This window comes from Podarcis cretensis (genome assembly GCF_951804945.1).
Source record: "Podarcis cretensis genome assembly, chromosome: 12".
Classification (NCBI taxonomy): Eukaryota; Metazoa; Chordata; class Lepidosauria; order Squamata; family Lacertidae; genus Podarcis; species Podarcis cretensis.
The window spans coordinates 56,011,946-56,029,470 of NC_137181.1; the positions used below are offsets into that span (position 1 = coordinate 56,011,946).

A 17,525-nucleotide genomic window follows, 5' to 3' on the forward strand; every position below is an offset into this window, starting at 1 on the left:
TTCTTTAGCATGACTTTGAAAACTTGGGTAGATGCACAGACGCCCATTAGGCAATGCATTCTGTTGTCATACTGTATTGTAGCAAGGACTCACTTAACCAAGATTACCCCTGAAACCTGTTTTCAATACAAGGCTTATCCCTTGTGCAAGAGTATGTGAAGTAACCATTCTGAAAGAGTTGCTTAAGCATGTGGAGAGTGAAATGTTCTTGGTGGTGGAGCAACCACAACCAGCCCAGACAGATTGAGATGTCTGGAAAAGGCTTCTAGTTGCGGCACATGATTTCCAGGGAGTCATAGGTCATACCAGACCTCCTTTTTAGAAATACGGGCCTCATGGGGTTGGATCCAGACTAAACTGCTCTTAGGCCCCATTGAAATCAATGTGAAAAGTTAGTACAGTAATGACTGATATTAAGTCCCAAAGGTTTCAGCAGGAACTGAGTGCAACTAACTAAGCCCTTAGTATTGAATTGCTTTCCTAACAGGAAAACAATATTTGTGTAGACCTTTATGTAATTCTATAGAAAGAGTTAAATCATGAATTTTTGCCTCGTTTCTCCTACAGTTGTAGCAGTAGGGCAAAACATGCCTTTTCCCTTCTCTCATTTATTCAATATATTTAATCAAAACATATGAGATCACGGATTGTTATAGAAATGGATTTGGCAGTCTTTCCTTATTTAGTTGGACGGAGATATGTCATTTTAATTTGGGTCTGTCTCCATCTATAACAATATGTATTTGCTTTCTGAATAAGTGTTTGTTATTAGTGGATTGGAGATGGATAAGGTACATTTATGATAACTGTGAGCCATACTCTGTTCTTGTTCCCAATGCACACCTCCCATTGATGTCAATATGAGTGCAGGGCAAAGATCACACCCTAGATCTGTAGAAGGATGACTTTGGAAGTGGTCTCTGGTTATCTAATCCAATGCCTTCTTTGGCAGGATCACCACAGATAAGAATGCCTAGTCTTTGTCCAAGGGCAACCACCATGGTGTCAAGTGATAGTTTAGGATCACAACCATTTCCTTTCACTCACTGCGTGATAGCATCTTACTAGTTGTTTCTCTTCCCAGAGGTGGCCCAGGGACTTCCCACAGGGGAGTGTTGGCAAATTCACTAAACTACAATCTCCAGGATTATTTAGCAACAGCTAAACTGATATAAAAGGGACGCGGGTGGCGCTGTGGGTTAAACCACAGAGCCTAGGACTTGCCGATCAGAAGGTCGGCGGTTCGAATCCCTGTGATGGAGTGAGCTCCCTTTGCTTGGTCCCTGCTCCTGCCAACCTAGCAGTTCGAAAGCACGTCAAAGTGCAAGTAGATAAATAGGTACCGCTCCGGCGGGGAGATAAAAGGCGTTTCCGTGTGCTGCTCTGGTTTTGCCAGAAGTGGCTTAGTCATGCTGGCCACATGACCCGGAAGCTGTACGCCGGCTCCCTTGGCCAATAAAGCGAGATGAGCGCCACAACCCCAGAGTCGGCCACGACTGGACCTAATGGTCAGGGGTCCCTTTACCTTTACCTTTAAACTGATATAAAATCAGCATGCTTATCGTGCGAATATACCTTCACAATGTCTGTGGCATGCCCCTAAAAAACAACAACTCCTAAGTTTTGATTAATGTGACATTTGCCTTTGAATGGAATTTTATAATTTCTAAAGACACACTTTCTCTACATGGAGAAAGTTAGGGTAAATTCACATTGCCTTTCTGCATTTCAAGCCACTTTTGCACAGAGCTGTTTGCATCAGAGAGAGGGCAGTGATGTTTTCACTGGATGCACATGAATTTATTGGGCCCCCTCTTTGGCAACCCCCATGGAATGCCTACTCATTAAGCTGTCATCTGCATTTGCGTTCTCACCTGCACCTGCTGATGACTGTTAGTCTATGTTCACATTACGACTTATTCTGCTTCCAGTTGTCTATGATCAGATCAAAGCTGGTTTGAGGAAAAACCCCCGCATCCAATAGCAGTTTTTTGTCAAGAAACTGCAGGATCGATATGGATTGTGACTAATGCCATGGGAACGCAATGCCAAAAATTAGCAGTGGGAACACACTGGATGCTGTATAAGCTGTAATGTGAACAACTCCCGCCCGGAAACCTATGTCCCCAACTATGGAAGGACGTGTGGATCCAGAATTGGCCTCCACAGTCACGGGCTCATTGTTAAGACCGTGTTCATGGAAGACCATCTTACTCGGCTACGGGTGATCGCCAAAGAATAAAAGAAGAATGTGAACATACCCATAAATACTTTATGCATACACATATTGTCCTGCAGGTGTGGCTTACACCAGTATTCAGTCACTGCTTTAGTGAGAGCAAGTGAGCAGAATGAGCAGGTCATGTAGCAACGCAGGAGGTGGGTTCTGGTAAGGGCAGGTGAATCTTCCTCTTTTAATAGTTAACTGCTGTAAGAGAAGCTGGCATTTAACTTTAATTCAGAAAGAGGTGTGTTAAGTCGTGGGTGAACATATCAGACGACACAGTGATTCTTCAAACAGCTCTTGTTTATTCACAGGCCAGGACAGAACTGAACTGAAGGGTTCAGTCAGCCTGCTTATATAGAGCTCCAGTACCACGTAACTGTATCAACTTTCTAAAACTATCCAATCACTGAACGTCACTTTCGATCCCTTATTTGCATAACTATCTACAGTATCCCCCTGCTGGCCCAGGGTGAGAACTTCAGCACATAACAAGGTGTATCTCGTCTATAAGAAGTTTGGGTAACTTTCCACAGTTCTGCATAGCCGTGTACTCCTCCTTCTTTTCAAATGCCATTAGTTCTCTATTTCTGTCATGCACATATATTGTTGTTGTTTTTTTGCTGCTGGTGGTGAAATATACCCATTTCCCCCCCTCCAATGAGCATGCTTGAGTACCAATTCCAAGTGCCATGGGAGGGGTAGCGTATTAAGACATGCAACCTCAATATATGCCAACTCCATCTAAAAGATGGAGGGGAGCTTTTAAAGCACCTTGCACCCCAATTCTCCGGACCCCCATCTCCCAGCTTTGAGAACTAACTGAGACTAGTACTAGATTGCTAGCTGAGATAATCAGAGAAGCCAACTTGAAAAATCATTCCTTGAGCACAGTTGCTTTTATCTTTACAAGGTAATAAATCATGTTGTTCCTTAAAAAAAAAAAATCAGAAGTTTGCTTTTTTATAGAGGAAGCAGCACAGCAGTATCTACTTCCCCTTTCACTAAAGTTTTCGTCCGGCATGGAACTTTAAGGCTGCTTCAGCATGGTGCAGTTGACAACAGTGTTTCCCAACCTTGGGCCTCCAGCTGTTTTTGAACTACAATTCCCATCATCCCTGACCACTGGTCTTGCTAGCTAGGGATGATGGGAGTTGTAGTCCAAAAACAGCTGGAGGCCCAAGGTTGGGAAACACTGGACTAGTAAGCAGTCCTTGAATGGTGAGGCATTCACTCACAGACTTAACTCACAAAGCAAATGTCTAGGGAGTCCAGTTTTTGTTCAGGTAGTGCAAATATTGCAGTGCTCCTGTGCTCCCAGTTTGGCTGAGTATAGAAACACACATACACACACACTTCTATCCTGTGCTTTTGCACAAGTCAGGGATGGGAGATCTCTGGTCCTCCAGATATTGCTGGACTGCAACACACACCGCAGGCTTAATGTGTGCAGCTTCCTCTTGACCAATGCTGAAATGTAAAGATTTCTTCATGATCCGTCCTTAACCATGATTTTCCAGTGCTGGCCACAGAGGACTGCTACCCTGCAATTTGTAACCAGCTTCAAATTCTGGTTGGTTTATGTGGGAATCTTAGTTAATATCAATGCAGACATTATGATGAACCATGTTAAACAGTACGGTGGGAGTTTGGGGGTAGTCACCTTGCGGTCTGTTAAGGGTTATGTCTGTGGTAGTCCTATTAATGTTAGGTTATTTCAAGTTTTGCATCAGTAAAATAATTTAAGAACATTTTGGGCTTAGCCAGGCAGTGCCCTTTTATTTTAATATGTTACAAAAATATGCAACAATGCATTTACAGTGGTACCTCGGGTTAAGAACTTAATTTGTTCTGAAGGTCTGTTATTAACTTGAAACTGTTCTTAACCTGAGGTACCACTTTAGCTAATGGGGCCTCCCGCTGCTGCTGCGCAACCAGAGCACGATTTCTGTCCTCATTCGGGTTCTTAACCCGAGGTACTATTTCTGGGTTAGTGGAGTCTGTAACCTGAAGCGTCTATAACCTGAGGTATCACTGTACTATCCTCCGTGTATAGAATTTGCAGCTCTTTTAACATGGTCTACATATTAATGTTTATGAAATACAGATGCTTTTTTTAAAGGGGCATTGTTGGGCTGTTTTTATATTTCTGCACTAGTTTGTCTGGACTTTCCTCTGAGGAACAATTTATCAAGAATTAAATATAACATGTCCTTGAATGTTTTTCTCCCTCCTGATGTTTATTTTTCATGCCAAGAGAAACTTTAAAAAAGGAGTAAGGAGTAAAAGAAAAAGAATTAGAAAAATCCACCGTAGGAAAAGGGGATTATGGGGCCAATATACAGTATGTTACCATAATTTTTCCCTCTTGGGAGTATAGGAAACGACCTGCTTATAAAATTCCTGCTAACTTAAAATAAGCAAAAATGCCTGGCGAATTCTTAGTTTTGAAACGACTGTTTTGAATGAAGTCTTTAGGGAAAGAGTGAGCAGCTTATGTAGCAACCTGGTGCATCAATGTGTTTCATAGGCCAAAGTGGGTAAATCTCATTAATTTATATTGCAATATTAGAAATATGGCAGATTCCACACTACAAGGAGTAATGGGCATCTTTCACTGTTTCTTCACTATCATTATTTAGAGACATCTGTGCTAAAATGTAATAATAGTTGCCATTGGAAGACGCTCATATAGGAGCCCTGGCCTTTACCTTCTGATAGTAAGGATTGTTGAATGGACTTCCTCAGAAGTTGCTGGACTCTCCTTTTTTTAATGATGAAAGGAGGTGGCAATACGAGGCAGGAAAATGTTTCTCCCTATGGAATCTGATTTTTTTTTAAAAAAAGATTCAATGGTGTTTTTTAAAATGCCCAAGTGTAAGCTGTTCAGAGAACTTTATGTATTGAGGTGGCATACACACATATCATAGGGATGTGGGTGGCACTGTGGGTTAAACCACAGAGCCTAGGACTTGCCGATCAGAAGGTCGGCAGTTCGAATCCCCGTGACAGGGTGAGCTCCCGTTGCTCAGTCCCTGCTCCTGCCAACCTAGCAGTTCGAAAGCACGTCAAAGTGCAAGTAGATAAATAGGTACCGCTCTGGCGGGAAGGTAAACGGCATTCCGTGCGCTGCTCTGGTTCGCCAGAAGCGGCTTAGTCATGCTGGCCACATGACCCGGAAGCTGTACGCCGGCTCCCTCGGCCAATAAAGCGAGATGAGCGCCGCAACCACAGAGTCGGCCACGACTTGACCGAATGGTCAGAGGTCCCTTTACCCTTTACTTTTACACACATATCATAAATAAAATAAATGAAATGAATTAATGTGAATTTACTGTCTCACTAAAAACAAAAGAAATGTTTGAACTTCATGCTTCTTCTTTTTCCTTAATAAAGTACAATGCAGTAGTCTGAAGGTTAGAAGTAAACGCATAGCCGGTACAAATTGACAAAGTGCATTTGAAATGAAAGTGGTTTGGCCTTCTGTGCTGAGCTTTAGGAGTACATTGGAATGAAGCCCGTGGTTCCTCCTCCCCTTTGATTTAATCCAGAAGGTTTCTTCTCCATCTGGAAGATAAATAGTATGAATGGTCTTAATGCTTGATTATGGTGTAATGAGCAGGATGGAAAGCAAGGCCTTCGCAGATATCTCTGAATGTGAGGAATTCAGTAATTGCTACTTTCCGTGCCAAATATGCTCTGAGCTCAGTCATGTAGCAGGTGGAATTCTACCTGGCTGAATAAACTTGCCAAAGTGGAAGACATTTACCATTCAGGCGATTTTCTGAAGAGTCCTGCATTAAGCGGTTTAAGACAGTACTTCTCTGCGATTGCAATGCTCTTGAACAGAGAACACGACCGAGAGACACAATACGAGGCTTGGAAAAATGCACAAGAACGTTCTTGCTGTTTTCATGGGCAGTGCCTTTTATTTTAGTAATGGCACGTTACAAAAATACTACTCCACTTCCCCCTTTAGTCTCCTCATTATCTAATACCTAAAAAGAGGTACCGGTAATTACTGTAGCTCATCCAAACCACCATTGGCTCACACCTCTTTCTTTTTCTCTGTCTTTGTGTTAGGGTTAGATATCAGCCAGCCTGCATGTTTTCAGTTGTATTTTCTGAACCATGACGATGAGAAACTTGCTTTATTTTGTAAGTGGTAACATTTTTGTAGAATGCAAATTGTGCCTCCGATAACAGAATTTCCGTGGAATGCTATACCTCCAGAACTGTAGAAATTAGACAAATTAGAAGGAATGTGGTGGTTTTTAGTGGGTGGGTGTGGATTAGTAAAATAAAAAGAACTGCTCTACTCATTTAATTTTTCATTTTCCTTCTAGGTTGCAGTTTTGAAGGAAAATCATATAACAGCTCACAGTCATGGCAGGTCTCAGACAAACCATGTATCATGAATCAGTGTCAGGTAAGGAATAGAACTCAAGGATTTTGTTTTTTAAATCTCAATTTAGAAAATCTAAGTCTCAAGAATGGGAAAGATTGTGTTGATTCATAAAGTGAAATTATCATGGGTTGGGAATTAAATGAAGACTCTGGAGGTAAGTAAAGAATGGAAGTCACCATTGGTATATGGGCATTCATTGCTGTATATAGTCGATTGCTCGGACATTTGCCTATGAAAATAGCAAGAAAATGAAGATCTCCCCAAGGAAAGATTCAGGGCCTTCTGTGAAAGCACTTTTAGACAGAGCAATGGATTCAAGATGTTAAAGGAGTGGGGTTCTGAAAGTCTGAAATGTTTATATTAAATATGAAACTAGCCTTAGGCTTCTCTACCCCCAAATTGTAACATGGTATGTATAAATGTTACTTGTCCCAAATTCCGTCTATGTCGTGTGTAGCAGAAGCCAAACAGTATATCTTTAGTACTTGGGCTTTGTTTGAGTGTACATTTGGTGGATACAGAACAGTGAAATGCATGCCAGGCTCCCAGGCTTCATTAGATTTAGGTAGGATCCAAAGTGCGTATCGGAGGCCAACAGACTGCAGCTCAGTCTGGACAAGGCAGAGGGTGGGGTTGCATGTCTGTCCTGGATGGCGGGTTGTTCAGCCTGTTCTAGGTGGGGTTGCATTTGCCGTAAAGGAACAGTTTTGCAGTCTGGAGGGAGACGTGTCTTCTTGGAACTGGTCTTGTCTTTGGAGTCCAAGTGCCATTGTGGCATGAAGCATGCTTCTCCAGCTTAGGCTAGTGTGCCAGCTGTGACTGCTTCTGGATAGAGAATGCGTGTGAATGAGTTGTGTGGCTATCCGTGCTCAGGCAGCATCCTGCTTTCATTACAGGAACGCACTGTATGCGGAGCAGGTTTGGACTCAGGGACTGCATTCTTTCATGTGAGCCTGCCCATGCATTAAGTTCCACTACTATCGGGAAATGGCGACTGGGGATATGCCTTTTCCGTGGTGGTTCCTTGGGCTCCCTTTCAACAAGCACTGAATCTCCTGTTTCGTCAATTGAAGAAGGGTTGAGCTCTCACCCTTTTTATTCTCCCAGGCCTTTTATTTCTTTAATTTTAAACTCTGCCTTTTTCTGGCCATGTTCCTGCTCTTTTGTTTGGTTAAAAAATGTGTTTAACTCTGTTGTTGTTGATTTGATTTCATACTGGGAGCCGCTCTGAGAATTTTTATATTGGAGAACTAGATATCAAATATCCATTTTTAAACCTTTTTTTAAACAGGGGGCTAGATCTTGAGGTCAGGAGCTCATGTCACATGAGATGTGTGGCCGTGGCCACAAAAGACAACTGTGCATTTCATCCCCTGTCTGCCATGCCTGTGGTAACATGCCCATATCCTGATCGCACTGAGTTGGGCCTTTCCCTGTCTCCCCATGTAATCATAGGCTGCCACTTGTGGACAAGAAAACCCGCAACACCGTGACATTGGGATATGAATAAGTTGTCCCAGGCATTCTATGGGGAGAGGGAGGAATTAAATGCACACTTGTGGTTTACATGAAATGCAAGGTTGCTCTTGGGGTGTGTAGTTCTTGCCTGAGTATACTTGTCATTTTCAGGGTCCAAATGCAGAAATGGGTCATTCTGCTTCCATTTAAAGCACTCAGATTTGGAATTTGTTTTTAAAAAGTACGGTACCTCTCTTTCTCTGTGCTTAGGAATGCAGATAGATCCATCAGAAAAGAGCAACCTGTGCACAGAGATCCTGTCATCCAGTCATTTTATTTACCAGGATTTTGACTTCTGGAGCAAGGAGTGCAGGAAGTGATCATTTACTAGACCCCTATCAGCAGAAGCATCAGAGATAAGAGGCTTCCATTCCACAGGAGGAGAACCTTTTATCTCTTTTCATAAGCCCCTTTCCTCCAAGGAAGTAGGGTGGGAGGAATGTCTTTATCAGGTCTGTTGCAATCAAAGCGTTATTTTAACGTTTCCTGTGTCTTAAAGGCTTTTGAGAAGAGTGGCATCGTTTTTTCCTCTCAAGAAGGTTTATTGGTTTCCTACCTCATAGTTGAATCTAGCAAGTGGAGTTAGACAGACTCAAGTACTATTTTACTTTTGGATTAATCTCAGTTTGGACCATTGTACAGAGAGACAACGACAACCACAGCAACTGTTTTTTTGCAAGGTTTCCCTGAGCACACTCTGAATATCAGATGTGATCTGCAACTCATCCCAATTCCAGTCCTTGCCCAGTGGTCCACATTTAATGAACTTTGTAAACAAAAACAAAAACAAAAACACATCATTGAATGCCTTCCATCTCGATCATAGGTCTACCCCTTAGTCATCAAACAACAATGCTATTTTTCGAAAATGCAAAAATCCAGCATAAATTGATGTGACAAAGTGTCACCTCAGGTTGGCTAGGCCACTGTGCACTTTAGTGATGTTAAAGAGCACCTCTCGTCTATCTATGAGTATGTATGAATGTTGTCATATAGGAAAGTAATTTTTAAGTGTAGCTACATTACTGAGATGTGAACATACAGATTTAAATTCTGTATGTTAAAAAATGCCTTAAGATTCTGATCATTCTATTAATTTTTTATCACTATATCCATTGTGCAGATTGCTTATATAAGATGTTATTTATTTCTGTACCTCCCTTCCATGTGTACTCTGTGCTTTACTTTAATTTTTGGATTGTAAATAATTGTTGGTTTGTTGTGCTCTTGACAGGAAGGAGTGATAACAGAATCTGAGATTCACTGCATTGTTCATTGCAAAAACCCTTTGAAGCAGCCAGGAATGTGCTGCCCCACATGTCCAGGTAAGGTTTCAAAGAGACAGTGGTATACAAATCTAAAATGCATTACGTTCTGTGGGTCAGTTTTTAAGGTGGAATACGAGGCTCAGAATCCAGAGCCCTGGTCCATCTAGCTAAGGGCTGTGGTCTCTGCCTGCCTGTGAGAAGCCTTCCAGGGCCTCAGTTAGCTCCGAGGGTTGGCATTGTTGGGCGTCTGCCACAGCCCACAACCCTGCAGTTGGCTCACTGTGGTGGACTGCTGCTAATTTATGCAGTTACTGTTTTATGACTATAGAAAAACTAAACCAACTGCCATAAACAGAATTAAAATCTACCCCTCTCCTCACATCTGTACAAATAAAAGATACATCAACAGACCTTGCCTCACTGAAAAGAGATCACAAATGCTTGAAAACCCTCTAAAGAGCCAAAAACCTCAGGAAAAAAGGAAACATTTTGCCTCGTGCTTAAATATAGATAAAGATGGGGCCAGGTGAGCTTTCTTGGGGAGAACATTCTATAAGTTTGGAGCCATCCTCTGGACCTCTCATGCAGGGGTCACATGGATGGTGATTGCAGGGTCCAGGTCAGTTCACGTGGGGAGAGGCGGTCCTTGAGGTGTTGTGGTCCTGAGCTGCATAAGACTCTGTGGGTCAGAACTAGCACTTTGAACTGAGCCCGGAAACCTAACTGGTCGTCAATGCAGTTGTGCCATAACTGATGTTCTCAGTGAAGCTTCCCCTCCATAGCTGCCAATTCATATCCTCCTCCTCTTGCATTGAGGGTGGTTTTATGGGTTGCACTCATAGGAAGAGCAGAAGTGAATAGACAGCTGACACTGGCAATGAGGAGGGAAGCCCACTCATGGAAGGAAGGGTCCACTCAGAACATTGTTCCCAAGCCCTCCACTAAACATGGAGCTGGCACTGGCTGTCTCTGTGTTTGCCCCTTTCCTGGCACCAGACTTTCCCCCATCCTTGTTGCTGTTAAAACATTAGTTTATGTGCAAAGCAGAAGCAAAGCAGGCATTAATAAAAAAAAATCTTGTCCATGAACAATCTCTACCTCACTTCCTCATCTCTAGGGTATCACATTGATTTCTTCTTCAGTGTTCACGATGGCTGTTTGGTTTCCGCCTGATATAATCAATACATAATTACGGTACTCAGTTAGGATTACAGAGTTCAATTTTTCTTTTCATGTTTGTTAAAATCCGAATTCCTAAGATGTACAACACATTACTATGAACTCCGTACTTAATGCATTTTAATTAAGTTCCTCGACCTTTGTGGTTATGAAGATAAGATTTAAAATGATAATGTGGTGTGCCCTAAAGGCTTGGAAATGAAGAGGCAATTAAGAGGAATTCCCATACGTGCTCCTGTTATTTTAGATAATGATTTTATCCGAACCTACTATTTGCAAACAGTTTGGGCTACTAGTACTTTTCACACATTGCATTTATATTGCAGCTCAACTGCAAGAGAGATCTTATGCAGATATGAGCCAAACTTATTTTCTCTTTTTTTCCACCCAGGTTGTACATTTGAAGGTAGACATTACCGTGAAGGTGAGGAATTTCAGCCTGAAGGGAACAAATGCGTCACATGTGCTTGTGTTGTAAGTTTTTAACTTTGTATCAATGCACATGATAATATAACAGCATTATATTAAATGAAGTGGAACTCTGATTCTGGTAGCAAAAGCATTACTTGAACATTTGTGGCATAATTTGAGTTTTCTGTTTAGAGCAGACATTGCTTGGTAGATAAAGAACTGAATTAGGTGGTTCAAATTATTGGTTGGTTTAGGAATTCAGGCTTGGCTTTTCCTGGCATAAACGGTATTTGAATATTTGCCAGTTGGCATGTCACCTCTCCTTTCCTCTCCTCTTCCTTCCCCCACCCCATCAGTCAGTTGGTGCTCCATGGAATTGTGTACAACAACAAAAGTTTGTCAAGTCCCATACATGTCAATAGTTGCTTATGATGGTAAAACATTTGGTTTTTTTTAAATACAGAGTATATTGGAATCATTTGCTTTCTAGAAAGCAGAACCTACTTAATAGTTGACCAACCCTCAGATAAGTAAAGGTAAAGGTACCCCTGCCCGTACGGGCCAGTCTTGACAGACTCTGGGGTTGTGCGCCCATCTCACTTAAGAGGCCAGGGGCCAGCGCTGTCCGCAGACACTTCCGGGTCACGTGGCCAGCGTGACATCGCTGCTCTGGCCAGAGCCAGAGCCAGAGCCGCACACGGAAACGCCGTTTACCTTCCTGCTGGTAAGCGGTCCCTATTTATCTACTTGCACCCGGGGGTGCTTTCGAACTGCTAGGTTGGCAGGCGCTGGGACCGAGCAGCGGGAGCGCACCCCGCCGCAGGGATTCGAACCGCTGACCTTTCGATCGGCAAGTCCTAGGCGCTGAGGCTTTAACCCACAGCGCCACCTGCGTCCCAACCCTCAGATAGTACTTGCTAATTTGAGATTTGGTTCTACACAAGCCTCTGTATTAGGGATGATTCAGTTCTCCAGGAGTGTGTGTTGCTATACAAACTGGCATGCTTCCAAGTGGTCAGCCGCCATAAAAAAATTTGGAACCATCCAGCAGAAAGAACTGGCATAGCTGTGCATGATGTGTGTACCAAATTATGCACATGTTAACATATGAAACCCAAAAGAGAGATACTGTGTAGCATTACAGGGTGGAATGTATTCATGTCTTATAACATGAAAACAGTTTTTCTTTTCCTTATGCGTGAAACTGTGAGTGAATTTGTTACAAAACCTAGATTAAAATTTGGTAGGGCCAAATTCCTTTTGTTGGCAAGTTGTTTCAAGTCTGCTATGCACATTAGTTGAGGTGTTGTGTGAAATACCTCTCCAAGTGATTGAGGACAGGTTGCCTGGTTATACACCACAGTTGAGATGCCTACTTATATCAAACGTACATTTAAAATTTCATTTGCAAATACAGAAAGTGCAAAAAGTGTGTATAATTGCTTGGGTGATAAAACGCCATTAAAGTCAAGAAAATGACAAGCACAAACAGGATGTAGATTTCAGTCCTATTCCTTACCAGGGAGCAACCTCTTGTTGAACTCAGCAACACTTACTTTTGAGTAGATGCAGATAGGATTGCACTGTTAAGGTAATAACTGACCAAGCTCAGACTCGGTTGTAGTATGTCCCATGTATGATGATCTTAAACTTAGACGAACATGCTGTGCACTAATATTTTACTAGGAAGCAGTGGGTCTGGAAGTGATGTACACTTTCAGTCATTAAGTGTGCCTAACTCAGTGCCTTGCAGGTTCAGGATCTGAAAACCCCCAGTGAAAAGAACTGAGGAAGTAGTTCCATGGCAAAAGACCTTGGTGAACTCATGTTGATGGGAGTAGATGGACTAAGTCAATACAAGGCAGCTAGTTTTATATACCGTATTCTACAGTGGTCTGAGATTTCTTGAAATCTGATTTGTTTCATATTATTCCAATTGGTTTGACTTAAGTGCCTTTAGGAGGGTTATCCCTGGGTGATAGCTGGCACAAGCTAAAGGAGAAGCACCCTATAACCCTTTTTTTAATTGGCAGCTTTGCACATGGCACAGACATGTTGTGCAACCTGCAGGATCTGGGCCCCGATGGCTTCAATTAATCATTCATCACGTTCGGCATAGCTGAAGTCAGATTGGCTGTGCATGCTTGCCTTTGCCTTGGGGTGCAGCTGGCTGTTTCTTTTCTCAAGCGCCTCCTTAACTTCATCAAACAGAAGTTGCACATTGATTAAAATACAATTAATAGGCTGCCAGTTTGTCAGTGTTTCCTTCCCCACCCCTTCCGTTCCTACCCAAGAGGACTAGGGCTAGGTGTGCGTTAGTGGAAAGAAATCTCTCAGCAAATTGAAGAGCAGTGCAGCCCTCTTCCTCCAAGCCTTCTTCATTCCCTTTTTCTTTACTCCTCCTCATCTGTCTCACCTGCTTATTTGCCTTTGAATAAGGGTCATACCTGTGCAAACTGAACATGAGCTGTGCAGCCATCACGAAGAATTCTTGCAGAAGTTTGCTGCCTGTGTTCTGGTGTGTCCTCCCCACCCAATCCCTTAAAAAAGAGAAGAAGATTGCGGCAGCAAATCTCTTATCGGAGAAGTAGGGCGGATGTCTGTTTTCAGATACCTATCTAGTCATGCGATAGTATGGGAACTGGCTTGTGAGTGATATGCTGCAACATGTGAGGACTTTATTAGATGAAAGGTATTTTTCCCCACCCCTAATTAGATTTCCACTGTGATTTCAGATTGTAGTCATTCGGCATGACTCCTGTAAGGGAGGAAGAACCAAAGTGCGGAGGAGGAGGGAGACCAAAGATACATCTCTGCAAGGGTTCCCCTCCCCTTCGGTTTTGGCAATAGGGAGATAGGTGGAAAAACACAAGGCTGTTTAATTTAACTATAAATTCCCATTCCTGGGAATGTCTCTGACAGTCAGAGCTTGGAATAGTACAGCAGCTTAATTAGAATACAGGAGGAAAAATGTTTCTGAAAGCTAAATTCATTTTAATACAGCTGTGCCACCTGTTTGCTCACTTGGGGCAAGAAGCTATAATTCCAGGGGAACAGTGTAAGGGCAAACTGGTCCCTACCCACCTGTGCTTTCACCACATTATTTCAGGCTTCTTCCATGCTAGGATTAACAGCTAGTTCCACCCTACGCTCTTGTTTCCTTATGCAGATTCAGACCACCCATCCATGTTGCTCGGTATTGATTGCAATGGCTGCAGTGACCCTTCAGGGTTTCAGACATGAGTCTTTCCCAGCTGGGACCTTTTGTATGCAAAACGCATGTTCCTTAGCCTCCCCTTTCTTTCTGTCTTTTGGCCCTTGTGGGTCAGTGGCTTGGGGGCTAGAAAACAGAGAGGAACCAAGGCGCACAGGCATTGCTGTTCTGCCAGTCCCAGCATTAAAAGGTTAGAGCAGGATCCAGGGTGTAGCTAAGCCTGCACTCTGAACAGCAGTTGATACATCGGCACAATATGTCACCCATAAAATGAGAAGCCTTCTGCAGTCATTACCCTCTCAAGAGGGAAGCATGGGTAGAGGGGGGGCTGTGGGGACTTCTGTCTTGCGCCACTGATGAAGCCACGCAGCTCCTCTTGCCCCTACAACCTATCTGCAGAGGCTCTCTGCCCAAATGGAAACCCTGATCAAAATGGCCTGAGGAGAGATTTAGTGCTATGGCAGCCAAGTAAGTGATAACTAGACTTTGGAAAATGACCTCTTACAGCGCTTATGGAGTCTGGTATGTTTTGGTGATGAGAAAACCTGCACACCAAGTTAAGGCGAGCAGAGGTCACAGTACAGAGATTGCTACAGTGGTACCTCTGGTTAAGAACTTAATTCATTCCAGAGGTCTATTCTTAACCTGAAACTGTTCTTAACCTGAGGTACCACTTTAGCTAATGGGGCCTCCTGCTGCCACCGTGCCGCCAGAGCATGATTTCTGTTCTCATCCTGAAGCAAAGTTTTTAACCTGAGGTAATATTTCTGGGTTAGCGGAGTCTGTAACCTGAAGCATCTGTAACCTGAAGCGTCTGTAACCCGAGGTACCACTGTACTGGCTTTGTAGCCATTTGATGCAATTACCTGGGTGTCTGTCCATGGCAAGTCACCTGTGAATTGTATCTCTGCTCCAGAGTAAATTTTGCACCTCACCATGCTAATCATCCTAAGTGAATGAGAATCCTAGTTAACGAGGTATTGGGCTTATTAACATAATGACCAATGATCCTTCTTTTCCCTGTTCCTATCTCTACTTGCATTCTCTGCACCCCAACCCCATATTGCTCCATTTTCACATGCCCGTGGTACACCTTCTGCACAGCCCACGGCTTTGGTGGCTTCACCTTTGCTCAGCAGAAGCCGGACTAAAATGCTTTAGTGTGCCAAGGTTTAGTGTTCATATGTCGGATACAAGTTGTTGGCTGTTACTGATCCAGATGGCATCCATTCTTAAGTCAGAGACTAGAAACACACTCTGTTCCATTAACACGTCCACGAGCAATCTCGTCCTTTGGGTGACTTAAGGGTTTCCTGGTAAACATGAAAATGTATGGGCCAGTTCTGGACATAATTGCCTTTCAGTCAGCGAGCAGCCTTTAAATGGCTGGATCTCTCTGGGGAAGTACATTTATGTGTGAAAGAAGGGCAGGGTTATGGGGATCACTTACTGAAGCCCAGCTGTCCTGCTATAATTTATCCATCTAGCATTAATGTGGTAGCTCTTGCTCCAGTGGAGCCAATTTTGCAGAACCCATGGCTCTCGCCCCCCCCCCACTCCATTCACCTTGAAGCCTTCACTCCATTGATGGACTGGTGACATTAATCAGGTGTATTCTTCAATAGCCACGCTTGCAAGCACTTGAGAAGGAGGCTGCCTGCCTGTACAGGGAGGAGGGTTGCTGGAACTTTTGGCTTTCACATGTGCTTCCTTGTTGTTGTTGTTGTTGTTGTTTAGTCATTTAGTCGTGTCCGACTCTTTGTGACCCCATGGACCAGAGCACGCCAGGCACTCCTGTCTTCCACTGCCTCCTGCAGTTTGGTCAAACTTATGCTGGTAGCTTCGAGAACACTGTCCAACCATCTCATCCTCTGTCGTCCCCTTCTCCTTGTGCCCTCTGTCTTTCCCAACATCAGGGTCTTTTCCAGGGAGTCTTCTCTTCTCATGAGGTGGCCAAAGTATTGGAACCTCAGCTTGAGGATCTGTCTTTCCTTGTAGCCTATATTAAATAGTCAGCTTCCAATTATCTCATTACTTCCCATTTTGATGTACTGTAACTGTTTAGAAATAATAAAAAGGGGGCAGGCTTGGCACGAAAGCAGCTCTCATGTAAGGATGGTAACCATGGCAAAGTTTTTTCTTTAACGAGAGTATGCCAAGCCCACAACGGAGCCCTTTTAATTGCAGAGTCTCCCACATACCCATGTTACCGAGACTATAATCTGTATGAGTTCTGGCATGTGAGGTATTTGGAGATAAGAGGTACTGCCATGCTGAGAGAGGAGGCAGAGCTATTGAGTGGCTTCAGAGGAGGACCATTCTAGTTTTAGTCTCCAACCGGGAGTGCGGAAGCAAGGCAAGCAATCATCTGGCCTATTAAGTGGTGGGGGGGGGGATATACTTGGTTACTGCTATAAAACAGACTAGGCAAGAGGGGAAAGACAGGTCACCTTTCATCTCTGCAGGAAATATGCAGATGAATATCGGGCAGGTGTCCTGCAAAACAACTGCCTGCCTCATTTCCCATTGTTTTAGCTATCACATAGCTAATTATCATACAGTGGTACCTTGGGTTAAGAACTTAAATCGTTCTGGAAGTCCGTTCTTAACCTGAAACTGTTCTTAACCCGAGGTACCACTTTACCTAATGGGGCCTCCCGCTGCCGCCGTGCCGCCACTGTGCAATTTCTGTTCTCATCCTGAAGCAAAGTTCTTAACCTGAGGTACTATTTCTGGGTTAGCGGAGTCTGTAACCTGAAGCATCTGTAATCCGAGGTACCACTGTATTTGCATCCCATTCCTCCTCCAGCGGCATATGCCAGTGTGGTGTAGTGGTTAAGAGCGGTAGACTCGTAATCTGGTGAACTGGGTTTGCGTCTCCGCTCCTCCACATGCAGCTGCTGGGTCACCTTGGGCCAGTCACACTTCTCTGAAGTCTCTCAGCCTTACTCACCCCACAGAGTGTTCATTGAGGGGGATTGTTTGAGACTCCTTAGGGTAGTGATAAAGCGGGGTATCAAATCCAAACTCTTCTTCTTCTTCCTCAGTCTCACTTGTGATAGGGATAGGGGACCTGTACTCCCCACCCCCACCCCTGGATACACTTCCCACCATCTTGGACCATTAATCATGCTGGCTCCCATTGTGGGGCATGAGCGTCCAACAACATGTCTTTGCAGTTCCATCTGAGGTGTCCAAGGCACGGCCTTCCTATGCTTCCCATTTCAGTTTACGTGGCCTGATGATGCGGATGAGACTCTTGCAATTCCTTCTGCCCTTAAACTGGTGGTCGGGTGTCCATGC

General features: G+C 43.6%; 1 protein-coding gene across 1 annotated transcript in view; it reads left to right on the forward strand.

The window, feature by feature from the left end:
* Window positions 1-17,525, forward strand: part of BMPER (BMP binding endothelial regulator) — a 174,269-nt gene that overhangs the window by 43,255 nt on the left and 113,489 nt on the right. Inside the window, exons 4-6 of the mRNA XM_079947587.1 lie at window positions 6,571-6,653; window positions 9,385-9,475; window positions 10,989-11,071. Of these exons, the coding sequence (XP_079803713.1) occupies window positions 6,571-6,653; window positions 9,385-9,475; window positions 10,989-11,071 (257 nt within the window). The remainder of the gene's footprint in view (window positions 1-6,570; window positions 6,654-9,384; window positions 9,476-10,988; window positions 11,072-17,525) is intronic.